The sequence below is a fragment of the Mobula birostris genome, chromosome 1 (assembly GCF_030028105.1).
Source record: "Mobula birostris isolate sMobBir1 chromosome 1, sMobBir1.hap1, whole genome shotgun sequence".
Taxonomy (NCBI): Eukaryota; Metazoa; Chordata; class Chondrichthyes; order Myliobatiformes; family Myliobatidae; genus Mobula; species Mobula birostris.
In genome coordinates, this window is record NC_092370.1 from 46,048,531 (window position 1) to 46,068,180 (window position 19,650).

The following is a 19,650-nucleotide window of genomic DNA, read 5'->3' on the forward strand; positions in this document are numbered from 1 at the left end:
CAGGATCTCCCAGTGGCCACACATTTTAATTCCACGTCCCATTCCCATTCTGATATGTCTATCCACGGCCTCCTCTACTGTCAAGATGAAGCCACACTCAGGTTGGAGGGACAACACCTTGTATTCCGTCTGGGTAGCCTCCAACCTGGTGGCATGAACATTGACTTCTCTAATTTCTGTTAATGCCCCTCCTCCCCTTCTTACCCAATCCCTTATTTATCTTTTTTCCCTTTCTCTTTTTTTCTCCCTCTGTCCCTCTCACTATATCTTCCACTGATGTTCCCCTCTCCTTTCCTTTCTCCCTAGGCCTCCTGTTACATGATACTCTCCCTTCTCCAGTCTTGTATCTTGACAATCAACTTTCCAGCTCTTGGCTCCATCCCTCCCCCCTCCTGTCTTCTCCTATCATTTTGGATCTCCCCTCCCCCTCGCACTTTCAAATCTCTTACTCACTCTTCTTTCAGTTAGTCCTGATGAAGGGTCTCGGCCTGAAATGTCGACTGCACTTCTTCCTAGAGATGCTGCCTGGCCTGCTGCGCTCACCAGCATTTTGTGTGAGTTGCTTGAATTTCCAGCATCTGCAGATTTCCTCATGTTTGCGTGTTAGTACTATATCACAATTGTTTTTTTAAAAAAATGTGATAACTGTATTCCAATATAATTGGTTTCTTTTGTAATCCTACGCACCTTATTTTATATGTTTAAATATATTATTCTGAGAATGGGGCTGTCCATAGGCTTCACTGGATTGCCAAGGGGGTCCATGGTTTGAAAATGGTTAAGAACCCCTGCTCTCGAAGGTGACATAAACAAACAAATAAAATTAAAGCAGATCCCTGGAAAAGTTGTTACCAGTCCAAATATCCTTACAAAGTCCTCCTCATGAATTGCTGGGGGACAGATGCAGAGCAAGCAACCACCTGATAATCATACCAACATCTCAGAGCCCTGTATCATAATACCTGGTCATATCCCATTCCATAGACAAGATGGACCCAACCCAGGTGGCAACAAAATAGTATATTGGCAGAAGAGAGTACTCCAAGAATCATCAGCATTAGCTCTGGACTTCTTCCAGTGTTATGACATTAGGTCACTTGCAAAGAGGTGTTCTGCCTACAGTGGATAAATAAATTAGTCCTCCTTCAGGCTGATCAAACTTTGAAAGTTGGCATGAGAATGATTAGAGCACAGATTCCATTCTGAGTGGAGGATTTCAGCTCTCCATCATCAGGAGTGCCTGAAATGGCCCGTACCTGAGGGTGCAACAGCAACAGTATGTCCCTGAAGTACGAGCCATTTCAACAAATGGGGTAAACCTCAATGACATCATCCTCACCCATTCATCTGTCTGTGATATCTTTACCAGGGCTCCAAACAGTCTGCACAAAGAATCATTGCCACTTACTTCATGGAAGTCATGAAAGGCCAATAAATGCTGGCTGAGCTGCTGACAGCAAAGGTAAAGTGCTGAATGATCTATATGATAAAGGAGTGGTTAAAGTACAATCACTGTACTGTATGTGAAGTGAAAGTTAGGTGCATCATTCAGATTCTCTTGGCAGCTCTGACTCAAAACCCACAGTGTAGTTCGCTAATATCATAAGCAGATCAGCTGCAGAACACCTGTAGAAATTACTGTTACATATGATCTATAAATAATAGATTTTTTTTGCATAATCAACCACCATTATGGGTTTGTGGGGCTGCCAACTCTTGAGAAATAATAGACTTAACATTAGTAAAGCTTCAAGCAGCCCAGTAGGCTTCAAATAGAGCTTTGATATCCTGGGAACATTCACCCCATTAATTTGAAAGGGCTCATGTCGTAACAGAGAAACGATAACATATGAACTCCATACATTAGTTATTCTCTACAGAGAAACGATAGCACATGAACTCCATACGTCAATTATTCTCTCCCAATAGATAAGTACAAAATAGATTAGCAATGGTAAGGCAGTCAGGTTGATCAGAATTTTCAACCACAAAACCACTTGTTACTTTGACACTACGCCCATGAAATTCCAAGGAGCCACATGTCTGAATTAAATGGTGCAATAACTGTACACGAAAAACTAACGTGCACACCGCAGCCTTCTAATATCTGCTTGGTCTAATTTTATTTCTCATTTAATATTTTTTCTTAGCCTTTATTTTAGCTAAATATAAATTACAGTGCTCTCTACATCTCTGTATTGTTCACTGCACTATGTCGCAAAAAGGTAAAATGACTAAGTCACATTTTCCTCTGCTCTTCAACTTCTAGCCTTTCATACAGTCTCACACATGGAAAGTAGAATGCCTGTGAAACTTCCAGTAACTGGCACAGTAACAAAATCTTAAAGACAAATCAAGCAAGAAATCGCTAGAGTTGGCTTGCTCCATTTCGCAATGAGAAGGAACGGCATCTGACCCGATTTAGATCAAATGTGATCTAAATCGAAATGTGAAAAATGAGAAAACATCCAGTGAGCAGCAGTTCTGTGGGCAAAATTCCCTTGCTAATAAGAGAGGTCAGAGCAGAATGGCCAGACTGGCTCAAGCGACAGGAGGGCAACATCAACTCAAATTATTTAGAACAACGATGTGCTGAAGAGCATCTCTGAATGCACAACATATCGAACCTTGCAGTGGATGGGCTACAGCAGCAGAAGACCTTCAATGTACAGTGATACTCTCAGTGGCCGCTTTGTTAGGTACCTGCTGTACCTCAAGGTGGAACACACAAACCAAAAGTAAAATACAGACACAGCCCTAGTGCTGACCCACCATCAACCTCAAAATATCAAACCTCAAGGGAGAGCAAGTACTCTACACATTTTATTTAATAAAGTAAGGCGACAGAGAATTAACTCTTCCAATGGTCCAGCAAATCAACACTAATGAAATATTCACTATTAGTTATGAAGAACCTGCTGGAAAGCTGGGAATGAGTGTGGAATCTTGTTCCTGCAGAACAATGCCCACCATTGCTTAAGGTCACCAATCAGCACCTGCCAAACCATTGGAATGGTATTCCAAACCAATCAACTTCATTCACAGTATTCAGTATCTTTTATCACCATTCCCACTTTCACAAAGGTGCTTCCAGCAATTATAGAGCTGATACCAGGATGTTGTAAATCAAATGGAAAAGGTGGAAGCTTCAAGGGAAATCCTTTCTGTTCTTCCTGGACCTCTGCTACCTAAAATCTTCACCTATACTCTCTGCCACCTGACTTAATTCTTTAATACACTAGCTGCTGCATTGTCTCAAAAGATATGCCATTCATGTCATAACTCATTCTAAGGTAAGTTCAACCAACATCGAGTGGTCACAAGCTCTGGGATTCCAATTCCAACCTCTCTACTCTCTTAAAAAGTTCACCTATGATTAATATTTCACGTGACATGGATTTAAGTTGTACAGTTTATTCCATAAAAACTTTATAGTGTTTCTGAGCAAAACTGATATTGCAGCTATGGAAACCTCACCAATAATAACAAGCTGTCGGTGTCCACTTAGCAACCACTTTATTAGGTACACCTCAACACCCTGCTCGTTAATGTCTCATCAGCCAATCATGTGGCAGCAACTCAATGCATAAAAGCATTGTAGGCGTGGCCAAGCGGCTCAGTTGTCATTCAGACCAAACATCGGAATGGGGAAGAAATGTGATCTATGTGACATTGAGAGTGGAACAATTGTTGGTGCCAGATGGTGGTTTGAGTATCTCATGGGCTTTTCAAGCCTAACAGTCTCTAGAGTTTATAGAGAGTCATGTGGGGGGAAAAAAAACAAAAAGAAAACATCCAGTGAGCACAAGTTATGTGGGTGAAAATGCCTTGTTGATGAGAGAGATTAAAGTACAATGGCCTGACTAGTTCAAGCTGACAGGAAGGCGACAGTAAATCAGATAACCACTTGTTGCAACAGTGGTGGGCAGAAGAGCATTTCTGAAGGGAAAACACGTCAAACCCTGAAGTGGATGGGCTACAGCAGCAGAAGACCATGAACAAACACTGGCTGTCCATTTTATCAGGCACCAGTGGTACCTAATAAAGTGGCCACTGTGTGTAGATGCAGGGTTTGACGTGCAAGTTAGTTTTCGGGCAATAGGCAACATGTTTTACTTTCCATTCCCAACTCACTAAATAACCAAGCACCCGGATTCTCAGTTTTCAAAATACTAAACTGAGAATTCATGAGTGTCTTCACAAAAGGCGTTGACTGTTATGATTGCAAGGATCAGTACAGTACCATGTTCTGGGCACATTTAAAAACTTTTCTTCTGTTTTCTCTCAGGTTAACCTTGGCAGAAAATTGAAGTCTTCCTGAATATGATGTGCAAGTAAATGAGGAAATAGTGTTTGATCCTTTTTCTGACTTAACTTCTCCAAACAATAACAAAAAATCATCAGTGGTGGATTGTAGAGATTTTAACCAAAACCCAGGTGAGGATTTCAAATGTAGATGTTCTGTTAGTACAGTACAGGAAAGAATTTGCTTTCAAATTTCAACCTTTTCCGTTTCATAAGGATATTCTGGTATTAGTTCAGCCAACAACCGGAAGCACATTTATGAAAAAGAGAGAGGTGACAACAAGACGCACTATATCCTGTTAGTGAATTAGTTGATTCCTATTACTCTTAGGCTTTGTCAGATCCTGTACAAGAAAGGATTATGGCTGAATGGAAAGACAAATACCACTCCCACATAATGAACAAACCAGGTCCCACAAAAAGGCAGTGTACTCATTTGTCAAATGGACAATAACTCCAGATTCAATGGCATTTTTATGGCCAAGGCTCCTACTACCAATGTTCTGAGAAGGGGTGTAGACATCACCATTTACCAGAAACTCAACTGGACTGACCACACAATAGGAGTGACACATCTTCTAACTGCCCTATATTTTTCTACTATCTACAAGGCGAAATTAAGAACATGATTGAGTACACAGAGGAAATACACAATAGGACAGAGCAAATAGTCTGGACTGAGGCTCCATCAATGTACATTCCCGCCAGCACCAGTAAACTGTGGCTACACCGTGCACCATCTACAAGATGCATTTACACAGACTGTTCTGACAGTAACTCCCATTCCAGTGACCTCGAACGCAAGGAGGATTAGGACAACAGATGCATAATAGTTACATAGCTAATAGATCTTCTGCCTCATAGTGTTAGAGACTGAGTTCTATCTCAACTTTAGCTGCTGGGTGTGTGAGGTTGACATGTTTTTCCCGTGACCATATGATTTTCGTCTAGGTGCCTTGGTTTCATTCCACAAAAGCTTCAGGTTGGTATGTTAATTGGCCACAGTGAGTTGCCCTTAACGTGCAGATGAGTGATAAAATTTAGGAGGGACTGATGGTAATGTGAGATTAATTTAGGATTAGTGTAAATGGATGGTTAATTGTCCGAGTGGATTCAATAGGCCGAAGGGTATGCTTCTATGCTGTTTCCCTCTTTGACTCTATGATCACCACCTGCAGGCTCCACAAGTTGCTCACCATCCTAAATTGGAAGTACATCACTTGTCCTAATCCCTGGAATTTCACCAGAAGGACCATAATGGTGAGCTGCCTCCTTGGACCACTATGTGCTCAAGGACAATTAGGGATGAGAAATAATTGTTGGTCTTTTAAACCCACAAATCAATTAAAAACCTTAACAAGGAGCAAGAAAATAACCCCACAAATCAATTAAAAACCTTAACAAGGAGCAAGAAAATACTACAGGTAAATAGATGCCATGGGCACACCTGATTGAGGTAAAGCAATCCTCAGTTCAATGCAGACTTCTGGTGCTGTCTCTAGTGTGTGTGTGCATGTGTCTGTGTCCGTGTCCGTCCCCTCCAGGTGCTCTGATTCCCTAAACATCCCCAAAATATCTTCAGCTTAGCAGGTTAATTAGAAATTATAAAGTTGCCCTGGTGGAGGTGGGTAGAATTAATAGAAATGGTAATAGATGACAGGGAAAATTGGTTGGGGAATGGGATTGCTCTGTGAATCAGCATCGACTGAATGGCCTTCATCTATATCATAAAGAAAAATGGAACAGAGTCAATTTAGCAGTTTGTCCCTCTGTTTACATGGATTTAGCTAGATCACAACAACTAATTTAGAACCTGTGGATTAAGAGTACAAAGTTGACATCATAGTTTCTTCTTCTGTTACCTTAACCTTCACTGCATTGAAGTTGTGATTCTCTAAAGCTGTATACTGTAGCAATTGACATTCTGCCATTTTGGGACAAAGGAAAATGTCTGACACTTATGAAAACCTACTTGAATACAGGTTAATGCCATCGACAGAGGAAAGGAATGTAAATGGGAAGGAGGAACATTCAGAAATGCTTGAATGAACTCCAGCCACAAAGAATTTTTGCTGAAGAATTCAGCCAGCCCATTAGTACCAGACACCTACGGGAGGCTGGAATGCAGAGGTAGATTGAGCAGGTTCAAGGGGAAGTGGGAGCAGGAAGACTAAATGGCAATGTGAAAGCATGGTATTGTGCTGGGAGATGGATGAAAATTCCCAGAAACACAGATTCTGCCAAATTTAACAGCAGCAGCTCATCCTTTTCAAAATGTTGTATTCTAGCCAAAGGGATGTGTTTCCTAGCAAAAGGTGACTGAAGTCAGTCCTATTCATTTGAATTGAAGTGAGAGGAAGTCCGCATTTTGGAGGGGGAGGCGAGAAAAGAACCTGGCTGATGGCTATCTGTTTCACTGGGATCTCTCCACAAAGCAGTCTCTTTCTGTAGTCAAAACTGTCAGCTCCATTTAAATGGATTCATTGAATTCATGGAAAGTCAGCATTAAATTTAAATTAGATTCCCAAATGTGCTGGTCTGGATTTAAATATTATAATGAATTCTTTGGCATGGAAAGCTACTGGCATGCAAATACAGCCGGTAGTTGTTGGAGTGACAACAGACACATTCAGGACAGATCTGGGCATTGATTAATCTATTGATGTTTTACTGACTGGTGCTGAGAATGTTGTGATTGAGCACATTTTGCTCTGAGGTGAAAGCATGGAATAACATCAATCTTAACTACTGGCCTAAGCATCTTGACAAGAAATTAACTATGGAAAAAAAAGTCTAATATTTACAAAGCCTGGCATTCATAATCTATGGTCAGCAAGAGAACTGCTATTTCCCAAAAAAGCACCTTTCTGGAATAAAAAGCTAAATGCCATCACTGTGGTAATGAAAGGAGGAAATCAGTTTGATATTGCTTGGACATATAAGGCTTTGAAAAAACTGAACACACTTTATATAAAGGCACACTGAAGATTTGTTCTGTACAAAGCTAAACATTTAAAATGGGTATTATTTTATGTTATGTACCCCTGGGGTTCCTTTTTGGCTGTGGACTGTCACTTTAAGGCACAAGAAAGAACTGAGACTAACTTTTGGCTTTCTGCTATAAGAGAGAAAGGGGCAGAGTCTGCCTTTCAGCTCGTGTTTACACTTTTACAAGGACACTGACTACTGTCAGCTTTTGGGTTGCCATGGAAAGAGAGAGAGGTGGAGTTATTTGATGGACAATTGATGTTATGGTTTCTCTGCAGTATGTTTACACTTTTCATGGACACTGGCAGCTTCTAAGTTTTTACGGATAGGGAAGGGAGGAGCTGCCTGATGGATAACTGGTGTTCAGCCTGGGGAGATAAATAGAAGGTCAGCTGTTAGACCCACAGACACATGGTTTTGGACACTGAATGAGTTTTGTTGGGCCCACAGAAAAAGTGGGTTTTGGAGGATCGATCAGGTGGATCGATCAGTGGCTCAGTGTGGATCAATGTGAAAAGGGTGTGACCGGTGAGGAGTTATTCGTGTGTCCGACCCTCGCCTGGGTTGATAATTCCACCACAGAAGAATGGTCCCCTTTGTTGTGGTCACAGTCGATGACTTCTAAAGGATTTCGGAGGACAACGGGAAGATCAACAGCGTCAGCTCACCTGAAGACTCAAATCTCTCCCTCTCTCTCTCTCGCTCTCTCTCTTCCCCCCCCCCATCACTACTCAACTCAATACCACGAACCAAACTGAACTTTACTCATCATCGTAAGACTATCTATTTACCCCTAGACTTGAAGCTTGGTTTTCATATATTTCCACACTTAAATATAATCATTGTTAACCTGTTTGATATATCTGCATTTATATTACTGTATTGGATAGTTACTAATAAATACCATTAGTTAATAGCAATACCAAACTCCAAAGTGTTTTCCATTTCTGCTGGTTCTTTAACCCGTCACGGGGTGTGTGACACATATTTCCATAGAATTACTGACCTGTGCTGAGAAATCTATCATTTTTGGTAAGGTAAGTCTTCTTCCTTCATCAGTCTTCAGAAAATCTAGTAAACTACCTGTGATTCAAAACATGGACTCAATGAACAAAAGGTTTAAAAACAGCAAGTAATTGTTTATTTGCAAAATTTCAGTCTTTAAATCCCAGGAATTAAAATATTTTGGTTCAATAAATTAAAGAAGTGAATTCTGAAGTTATATAATAACATTTAATTCTTTGGTATTTGACTGCCATTTGTAAGAATTACTGAAGTAATGGAAAATGAAGAACACATATTTTTGTATTTAAATGCAAAATGTGCACATGGCCTTTTTAGAATTTATAAGCCATATATAGGCATTATTCTAATTGTTGCTCTCAGGGTTAGTGCATCCTGGTGCTGAGAGTGTCAGCCCTTCCTTAGTCAGTTGCAGCACCCTTCTCAAGTCAGAAGGCATCCAGGATCGATACTACCTAATGGTATGGAACAGCATCTCACGTTCCACTTGGGTGGCTTAAATTCCAATGGTTAAGAACATAGCATTTTCCAATTTAAGGTAACACACACCCATCCACCTACTGCCTTTGTTCACCTTCCATCCCCTTGCCCTCCCCCATTTGGTTGCAGTTCTTACCTGTCTCTATCAAACTCCACCAACCCCCCCCCCCCCCAGACCTTCATACTTTATATACTGATATTCCCCCTCTCTCTCCAACCTGATGCAGGGTCTCAACACCAAACATCAACCTTTTGCCTCCAAAGATGCTGCTTGCCTCCCTGTGATCCTTTAGCAGATCCTATGTTGTATAACTCTAATTCAGTACTAAATTCCAGCAAGAGCAGGGATGTGGTTATTTCACAGTAAGCATACTTTAGAATTAATTACAGAGAGTAGGCCAAACCTTTGAGGAATCATTGACCAGCTTTTAGAGTCCAAACTGACCTTTGCCCATAAATTCAGCAATAATGTAGATTGGATCTCCCTTGGTCACCACTGCATAGAGCCGCACCAGTCGATCATGTAAGAGCTTCTTCATCAGATTAGCCTCTTCGAGGAAAGCTTCCACAGACATGCTGCCTGGTTTCAAAGTTTTGACAGCTACTTTTGTAGTATTGTTATAGTAACCTGAAACAAAAAGCAATACAAGCTCTGAAGGAAATCCAGCAAGGGCAAATTAATCCACATCTTCTACTACATTGTTCCAAGCCACTTTTTGTTTATTAATACAAATTTAAAAAGTATTACATAGGATTTCAGTTAATTGGGGTGCATCAGGACCGGTACATTTTGGCCCAGTTAAGTAGGTTCCCTATTTAACCACAGTTTCATGGAAATAGCTAAAAAGGTATAATAAGAAGACAATCCGAGAAACAAATTTAGAATTTAAATGAAATACAAAACAGTTTAGAACACTACCAGTCATACTACAATATTATAAAACTGTATCAGTACCTAATAGTTATCCACACAGTAATTAATCCAATGTACACAATGAACAAAATAAACACAAGCACCTAGAACAGATGATAATGGATTGCCTTCATACAATGCTTTCAACCATTGCATCCTCCAAATCTTAATTTTCATTGTAACATTCAAGATGGTTGTTTATATCTTTAAATTCTTTGTAGTTTCCAAACTTATTGAAGTAGTGAAATGGTTTCATTTTCAATCTCTGCCATTTCTGGCATCTGCAGCCTGAATGCTTGAAGCTGCAGTTAGCAAAACAATTTGGCACTGTCTTACTGCCTATTTCTGGCCAACCATAAGTGACAAAAATCACTGCTTTTTGAACACAAACACACGCAGCTGACTTGATTTTAAAACTGTTCGCTCGTAGCATGGTGTAGCATCTAACAGCGACGCAGCGCGCAAATTGTGCTAGTTGGAACTTATTTGGCAACAGTCTCCTGCCCCAATTAAGTAGCATAGTGTCCCAAATAAATGTAAGGAATCCTGGCAATTTTCTCAGTTAATTTTTGTTCTTTAAGAGTTGTCCCAAATAAGTGGTTGTCCTGATTAAATGATGGCCCAATTAACTGGAAGCTATTGTACTTATTTATCTCTATTGACATCCACATGAAACCTCCAGATAAGCTTAGAAGATAATCAGAGCAGATAATTGTGTTCAATGCCAGGAACCAAGGATACTATAGGATGGTGCCACAAGCAGTTCCATGGTCTTGCGTGATTAAGGTCCATCAATCTGTTTTCAAATATGGCCTCTACTGGAACTGATTTGGATACTCCACCCACCCTCATACCCAAAGCAAGGCTGCAAGGGTCTCATCACAACTCAGCTTGTATCCACTGCCAACTCTCTGGCCAGGCCATTGATCAGAATGTTTCATTCCCTCTTGAAAGCCAAGGTGGAAAACACAATTGAAAGTGTCAACGTCCATGTACCCCACCCTCCTGATTGTATCTCACTACCCCTTCAAATCCTCTGATCTAGTAGCTGGAGATGACTCCTTTTTATTTATCATTCACACCACTATCCTTGTGTCTTTTTTCTTTTAGGAAGCCGACCAGTGACAGGATACTGCGGGAGGAGAGAGAAGATGGTGGCGCGCCTGCGCATGCGCAGCCCTCCAATGAAAAATGATATTGAAACTGTTAAATAGGGGCCGTGGACAATTCTGATTTGATGGAGATGGACGTGAAAGCACAGAGGAACATCTGGAGAAATTTCTGAAACGCTCGTTCGCTGCTGTCATTACTGCGCGGTCGGGAATCAAAATCCCCGGCTTTGCCTGCTGTTGGCGACCGTGAAGGAGGTCGAATCGTTCAGATAGAGATGGTGCTCAGTACTCTGTGTCGGAGAGCTGATCAGAGCTCGAAGTTTTCGGATGACTCAGAGTCGGACTGTGGTCGGGTATGGCAGGGAGAGTTTTTCTTCCTTCTCTCCATCTGCGTGAGATGTGGGACATTTGAGAGACTTTGAACTTCTATTGTGCTCATGGACTTCTTCAAGTTATGGTATTGTTGCACTGTTGTAACTATGTTATAATTATGTGGTTTTGTTAGTTTTTTTCAGTCTTGGTCTGTCCTGTATTTTGTGATATCACACTGGAGGAAATATTGTATCATTTCTTAATGCATGCATTACTAAATGACAATAAAAGAGGACTGCGTGTCTTCATAATCTAATACCGTGGCAGCAGCAATGAAGGGAGACATACCGTGAAATTTAATGGATGGTTGTGTAGGGAATGCATGTGGTAATGCTGTAAATGGATGGCCAGTGTCTTGGATCTTACCTCTTAAGGGTAAGATGAAAAACTGGATAAACCACCCATAGAGGTTAATGAGTAATCACAATGAAACTCCAGGTCCGTTAGAACTGCCAGGGATATGTTCAATGAATGAGGATCAAGGAGAATTCAGCAGCATCTTGCACATGACTTTGAAGAGAACTTGTGAAATCCTTTCTGGGATGGAATTAGTAGTCAACTCTTTTTGCCCACTTGTGGACTCCAGCATGATGCATGCTGATGCCACCGTTACCATGACAGCAAGCAGCAACCTTTACAAACATGTGTAAATAGTTTTTGATCCAAGGGGAGGGAATAAAACCTTCTAACTCTGACTCCTCATCTTTTTTTCTCTACCCTGCTGAAGGGTCTCAGCCCGAAATGTTCACTGTACTCTTTTCCATATAAGCTGCCTGGCCTGCTGAATTCCTCCAGCATTTTGTGTGTGTGGCTAGAGGACAAGGTGAGAGGGGAAAGATATAAAAGGGATCTGAGAGACAACTTCTTCACAGATACTGTTGTGTATATAGAACAAGCTGCCAAAGTAAGTGGTTGACTAGTGGTGCTCCTCAGGGGTCAGTATTGGGACCACTGCTTTTCAGTGTTTCTCATGATTTAGATAATGGAATTGCAGGCAAAGTTTGTGGATCATACGAAGATAGGTGGAGGGGTAGATAGTGCTGGCGAGGCAATGCGATTGCAGCAGGACTTAGACAAATTGGAAGAATGGGCAAAAAAAGTGGCAGATGGAATACAAGTGTTGGGAAATGGATGATGATACATTTTGGTAAAAGGAACAATGGTGTAGACTATTATCTAAATGGGGAGAAGGTTCAAACATCTGAGGTGCAGAAGGACTTTGGAGTCATCGTACAAGACTCCCAGAAGGCTAATTTGCAGGTTGAGTCTGTGCTAAAGAAGGCAAATGCAATGTTGGCATATATTTCAAGAGGGTTAGAATATAAAAGCAAGGAGATAATGCTGAGCCTTTATAAGATACTAGTCAGACTGCACAGAGTACTGTCAACAGTTCTGGGCCCCATATCTCAGAAAGAATGTATTGTCATTGGAGAGAGTCCAAAGGAGGTTCACAAGGATGATTCTGGCAATGAAGGAGTTAAGATATGAGGAGCATTTGGCAGCTTTGGGCCTGTACTCATTGGAATTTAAAAGAATGTGTGGTGATCTCATTGAAACATACCAAATGTTGAAAGGACTTGATAGAGTGGATGTGGAGAGGATGTTTCCTATGGTCGGGGTGTTAAGAACTAGAGGGCACAACCTCAAAATTGAGGCGTGACCTTTTAGAACAGAGGTCAGGAAGGTTTTTTTTTTAGCCAGAGAGTAGTGAATCTATGGAACGCTCTGCCACAGACTGCAGTGGAGGCCAAATCCATGGATATATTTGATCTTTTCTTGATCGGTCAAGGCTTCAAAGAATATAGCAAAAAAGGCAGGTGTAAGAGGTTAAGTGGTATCTAGGATCAGCCATGATGGAAGGGCGAAGCAGACTCAATGGGCTGAATGGCCTAATTCTGCTCCTATGTCTTATAGTTTTAGCCTCTTGAAACAGGTACAATAATAACTTTAAGAAGACATTTGGATAGGTACATGGCTAGAAAAGATCTAGAGCAATATGGGCTAAATGTAGGCAAATGGGATTAGCATAGATGGGCATCTTGATTGGCATGGATGAGTGGAGCCGAAGGGCCAGATGTGATTTATATTTTGAGTAGGCAAACGTACACACCACATACATTATGTGAGTCCATATGTTTGTGTGGTAGCAAAGTGCGGAATCATCAAAGCACAAAATACAATAGCCATTAGTATAGGAGGAAACTCATTATCACAATGGATTCAAACATCATCTTCTTTTAAAAAGAAAAATACCATGAATTTTTTAAAGAAAATTATTCTAAAGAATTTGTTTCCTTGTTAAACATCTCCCCTACTGGAGGAAGTAGTTTCTCTGCATCTACCTGACTGGATAAAACATTTTAAAGACTGCAGTTTGACCACTACAAGGATGCATAGTGGTGCAAGTGGTAAAGCTGCTGTCAGCATGGACACCACCTTGGGTTCAATCCTGGCCTCTGGTGCTGTCTATGTGAAGTTTGCACAATCGCCCTAAGTCCTCTGTAGGTTTCCTCCCACCTCCCATATGGCTGTGGGTTGATAGGTTAACTAGCACTGTAAATTGCTCAGAACAAAAGTGTTTGAACTAAAGGCTATATAGAGTGAACCAGTTAGAAACAAAGAAACATAGAAAACCTACAGCACAATACAGGCCCTTCAGCCCACAGAGTTGTGCCGAACATGTCCCTACCTTAGAAATTACTAGGTTTACCTATAGCCCTCTATTTTTCTAAGCTCCATGTACCTATCTAAAATTCTCTAGACCCTATCATATCTGCCTCCACCACCATTGCTGGCAGCCCATTCCACGCACTCACCAAGCTCTGAGTAAAAAACTTACCCCTGACATCTCCTCTGTACCTACTCCCCAGCACCTTAAACCTGCGTCCTCTTGTGGCAACCATTTCAGCCCTGGGAAAAAGCCTCTGACAATCCACACGATCGATGCCTCTCATCATCTTATACACCTCTATCAGGTCACCTCTCATCCTCTGTCGCTCCAAAGAGAAAAGGCTGAGTTCACTCAACCTATTGCTGGAAAAGTTAGAGTTATAGAACATAGAAATTTACAGCATATTACAGACCTTTCGGCCCACAATGTTATGCTGACCATGTAACCTACTCTAAAGAGTGCCTAAAATTTCCCTAGCGCATAACCCTCTATTTTTCTAAGCTCTATGTACCTATCTAAGAGGCTCTTAAAAGACCTTATTGTATCCGCTTCCACCACTGACGCCGGCAGTGCATTCCACGCACTCCCTACTCTCTGTGTGAGAAAAATTACCCTCGGTCCCGGTACCTATTTACAAGCACCTTAAATCTATGTCCCCTTGTGCTAGCCATTTACCTTTTTCCACCTTGCTATTTGTATTATATTCTGTCTTCAAATTATAAATTGAACCACTTCGCACTTATCTGGGTTAAAGTCCATCTGCCACTTCTCAGCCCAGTTCTGCATCCTATCGACGTCCCACTGTAACCTCTGACAACCCTCCAGAAATCACAAAGAGGAGGGGTTGCAGAACAGATCCCTACGGAGCACCACTAGTCACCGACCTCCATGCAGAATACAAACCACCTACAGCCTCTTTGCCTACTGTGGGCAAGCCAAGTCTGGATCCACAAAGCAAGGTTTCCTTGGATCCCATGCCTCCTTCCTTTCTTTCGCATGAGCCAGCATAAACTTGATGGGCCAAATAATCTCCTTGTATGTCATAAGGAAGTATGGTGTCTTAAGTTTTGCAAGACACAAGCCAACTTTATGCAATTTACTCCTCTGATTCAATCTTTTATATTTTATTATCAGCTGAGCCAGTCTTCACTTCCTTCAAAGCCAATACAGCTTCCTTGAGCTGTGATGCAGAACACTGAATACAATATTCCAGATGGAGGCTGGCCACTCTGCTCAACTAATGTATCACATCCTTCCCTTTATGTTCTGGTACAGGGAGTAGGAAAAATGTCTGTCAGAATCCCACCTCTGAAGTCTTATATAAATTCAAGCAATGCCTTCATTCAATGAAAATATTGATTGGTTACTTCTTATATCATACTATGCTGATAGACTTCTTCAATACCATAGGTTTGGGAGACTTCAAACCACAGCACTAAAGAACACATAATTTTCAGATTCATTGGTAATGTGCCCCTTTTCTTCTGTATTTATTACCAATGACTTTTGTCTACACTTTATCATCCATCTCCACCTTCAAATATTTTGTTCGGCATATTATTAATTAAAAGATCTTCATATCTGCATTTATAACTTGCCTTGTTATCGAGCATTCATCTTTCCTTCACCAGCTTATCAACATACTTAATCATTTAATTTTCTGCCATATAAGTTGTTCCTCTGGATTTCCCCTGCTTAAAGCCATTTCCTTGATTAGGATTTTGATCCTCCCACTTATACACTCCTCCAGTTTACTGTTAACTTTCTTAAACTTGGATGGATTATAAGAAGAAAGCTGGAAGGAGAGAAAGAGAAAGAGAGAGAGAGAGAGAGACAGACGGAGGGAGAGAGAGAATGTGTGAGTGTATGGGGTCGTATATGGATAGTGGAACGGGAATATCTTTGACAGAGTGATCAGTTTGGCATGGTGATATGCCATTTATAAATACAGGATCTGGATGTTTTTCTATATTAAAGAAGCTACATAAATATAACTTTTGCAATTATTATTTTAAATTAATTTTTTATTGTTATTCAATAACCATTCATCTGTACTGGAGCTTTTAGTTCTATTTACTCCCCCCACCAATTAATATTTACTTTAATTATAATTCAAATAAGCGCACAGAAGGCAAATAATGATTCATTTGCATCAACTGGTCAAAACTGACTTCAGAGTATATTTGTGAAATCATCTGAGCTTTAGCAGCAAATAGAGAGTGAAACTAGCTGAAATCCAAATAAGATGAAAGCTTTTCAACAAATCATTCTTTTAAACATGCTGGAATATAAACACTATCAGATAAAGTGTAGTTCAGGAAACTATTTTGTTCTCAGTAAGTCAATATCAGATTATATCCAATAAGAACTATGTTGCCTTAACATGGAGATGTTTCTCAAGGTGTTTCTCAGAAATACAGTCAGAAACGGATAGTACCTACCCCATACAAGCAAGCAAGTGTCAAATACAATGAGTCATACCTTGCTGACCTGAACTAGTTATATATAATGACATTTACATTCTCCCTAGCTCTGAACCAACTTGATCAGGAGAGGGATGTCTATCTTACTGATGCAATGGGATGGGATAAGCTGTGGATAAGCTTTAAGGACCATCTCTGGAAGCTTTGATAGGTGAGAGCGATCAGAGTTCTTAAAATGTCTCTGAACATACATTTAAGACTTTTTGTAAATGATATATACTGTAAATACTTGCAAGATTGAGATTCATTTATTTATCACATGTGCATTGAAACATACATTTAATTGCATCATTTATGTTAACAACCAACACAAACTGAGGGTGTGCCATGGGCAGCCTGCAAGCGTTGCCACAGAATCTTATACTAGCAGAGGACCTAGAATCTTATACTAGATCCTCTGAAATGATAATGCTGAGGAATTTAAGGTTGCCACACTGTCCGCCTGTGACCCCCCCAAAGAGGTCTGGATCATAGTCCTCTGGTTTCCACCCCCTGAAGTCAACAATCAGCTCCCTGGTCTTGCTGACATTGAGTGTGAGGTTGCTGTGGCACTACTCAGCCAGATCTCAATCTCCCTTCTGTATGATGATCTATCACCACCTTTGATTTGGCCAATAATAGTGCTGTCATCAGCAAACTTAAATATAGCATTGGAGTTGTGCTTAGCCTCACAGTCATCAGGATAAAGCGAGTGGAGCAAGGGGACTGATGGTGATTATGGAGATGTTGTTGCCAATCTGAACTGACTGGGGTCTGAAAGTGAGGAAATTGAGGATCCAGTTGAACAAGAAGGTAATGAGGCCTAGGTTTTGCAGCTTATTGATTAGTTTTTAAATGATGATGGTATTGAATGCAGAACTGTAGTCAATCCTGATGTAAGGATTTTCACTGTTTGGGTGTTCCAGGTTTGAGTGAAGGGACAATGAAATGGCGTCTGCTGTTGATCTGTTGTGATGGTAGGCAAAATGAGCAAATCCAGATGGCTCTTCGGGTAGGAGTTGTTAAGTTTTGTCATGAACCTCTCAAAGCAGTTCATAACAGTAGATGCAAGTCATCGTGGCAGGTTACAATATTCTTCTTGGACACCAGTATAACTGAGGCCTGTTTAAAGCAGGTGGGCACCTCAAACTGTCAAAGCAAGAGGATGTCAGGAAAACTCCAGCCAGTTGATCAGCACAGTTCTTTAGTACCCAGCCTGGTACCCGGTCTGGGCCAGATACACTCCACGGGTTCAGCCTCCTGAAGGATGCTCTCATGTCAGCCTCAGAGTCGGAAGTCACAGGGTCATCAGGGCTGTGGGAGTTCGTGAGGGTGGTTGCATGTTTCGTCAGTCAAAGCGAGCATTGAAGGCATTGAGCTTATCTGGAGCAAACCCCTGTTGGCACATATGTCATCTGGTTTTGCTGTGTAGTGGGTGATAGCATTCAAGCCCATCACAATTTGGTCCAGAATTGCCACTTCACATGTGGGATGGCTTTCTAGAGGTCATTACTGGGTCCCTTATACTTGGTCACCAGACCTGAACACCACTGACCTGGCCCTCAGGAGATTGCAGATCTCTTGGTTCATGCAGGACTACTGGTTAGGGAAGACTCTAAGTGATTTTGTTGGGACACAACTGACTTTATAAAGTCTGTGACAACTGTGGCATATTCATTCAGATTCTCTGATGACTCTCTTAACATGGCCCTGTCCACTGACACGAAGCAGTCCCATTGCCACTTCTCTGCCTCCTGCAACACTTCTTCACTGTCCTCACCTCTGGGGCCTTGTTCTTTAGCCGCTGCAGTCTGTATGCAAGTAGGAGGCCAGCCAGATGGTCAGATTTCCCAAACTGTGGTCTAGGCATCGAACAGTAGGCATTCCTTATGGTATTATAGCAGTGGCCAAGTGTTTTGGGACCCCTGGTGCTGCAGGTGATATGTTGATGATAACTGGGCAGAGATTTCTTCAGGGAATCTCTGGCAATGATTTGAAAGGCGTTGGTGTAGGCTGTTTCTTGTTTATTTATTGATGCATGTTTAACATCGGCCTTTGGTGGTATGTAAACTGTAGTCAGGATCATGGAGGAGACCTCACTTGGTAAGTAGATATCCATCTACCAGCGTCCTTTGTCTACATTGTCGCTGGCCTTCAGATACTGAGGAGAGACCTTAGAATCCAGCTTGACCTCTAATTCCCCACATCTGTGTCTCTTTTAGTCATCCATGCCATTTATAGTAAAATAAAGAGCCTTCAGGCTGACTTGACTATATAAGGCTGACCGCTAACTCTCCTCTCTGTCCCCAAAACCATCCCTATGAAGCTAAAAAAAAAACAGCTAAGTCAGAGCCATGACCTCGATGAAGCCATCTTGTTTCATTGCTGTTGTACTGCAGAACATTGTGGGCATGCTATGTTGGCACTGGACTGTGCAGTGACACTTGTGTGCTGTCTCAAGCACATCTTTATGATGTGTTGGTTGTTAATACAAACGATGCATTTCACTGCATGTTTTGATGTACTTCTGATAAATAAAAGAACCTGAAGATTTATAAAATAACATTTAGGATTAAAACAGAGTTAGACACAAATACTAAAAAGATTGCTTTCTTCTCCACAGTCCCATACATTCCATTGAAATTTCAATGATTCTGCTCCAGTTCTAACTTGTTAAGGAATGTAAGAGCACATTCCTCATTTCATAAATTGTTGAGAAATCCTGGGAAAACTGATGCCTGCTTTTCAGTGGCAGAGTATTTTGACAGGTGCAGGCTTATATTGTCAGGTCAGCCTGAAGGCTCTTTACTTTACTATAAATGGCATGGATGACTAAAAATTGCTAGATTTATCTCAGTGAAGTATCATGAAATTTGTGTAATATTTTTATGGGAATGATCACTTATTCAAACCAAACGTTTTTTTTATCTCTTGTTCTGTAATTGCCAAAAAATCAGCACATGCCACGTCTCTGTCCTTAGTTCTATATGAGTTATTAATGAAATGGATCCCAGCTGCTGCTTGTCGTTCACACACAAATAAGTGCTCACACTCAAATTAAGCTACAACTGGAATGAGTGAAGTATGATTTAAAAAAAAGATAAATTTATAAGGTTTGTTTTGAAAATTATTAATACATCATTACCTTAATTGGAAGAAAAACAAATGGAAGCTGTTGAGCATTGGCATTCTGGATAGTTAATATATTTTTATTTATTCAGTTTTCAGGATCTGGTATTGCTGATAGGGTCAGCTGCCTTCTGGAATTGTTGTGGAGGAGGGAGATCTGGAATTTCTAAGTCAGCTTGAAGTGGAACTTAATAA

At 41.0% G+C, this 19,650-nt stretch overlaps 1 protein-coding gene across 2 annotated transcripts in view; it reads right to left on the reverse strand.

Annotated features, from left to right (window-relative positions):
• The window catches only part of lyn (LYN proto-oncogene, Src family tyrosine kinase), a 102,616-nt gene that overhangs the window by 24,751 nt on the left and 58,215 nt on the right, over nucleotides 1-19,650 (reverse strand). For both annotated transcript variants that reach the window (XM_072254793.1, XM_072254789.1), the window contains exons 9-10: nucleotides 9,242-9,424; nucleotides 8,300-8,376 (exon numbers count right to left, since the gene is read on the reverse strand). In XM_072254793.1, coding sequence (XP_072110894.1) covers nucleotides 8,300-8,376; nucleotides 9,242-9,424 — 260 coding nt within the window. The remainder of the gene's footprint in view (nucleotides 1-8,299; nucleotides 8,377-9,241; nucleotides 9,425-19,650) is intronic.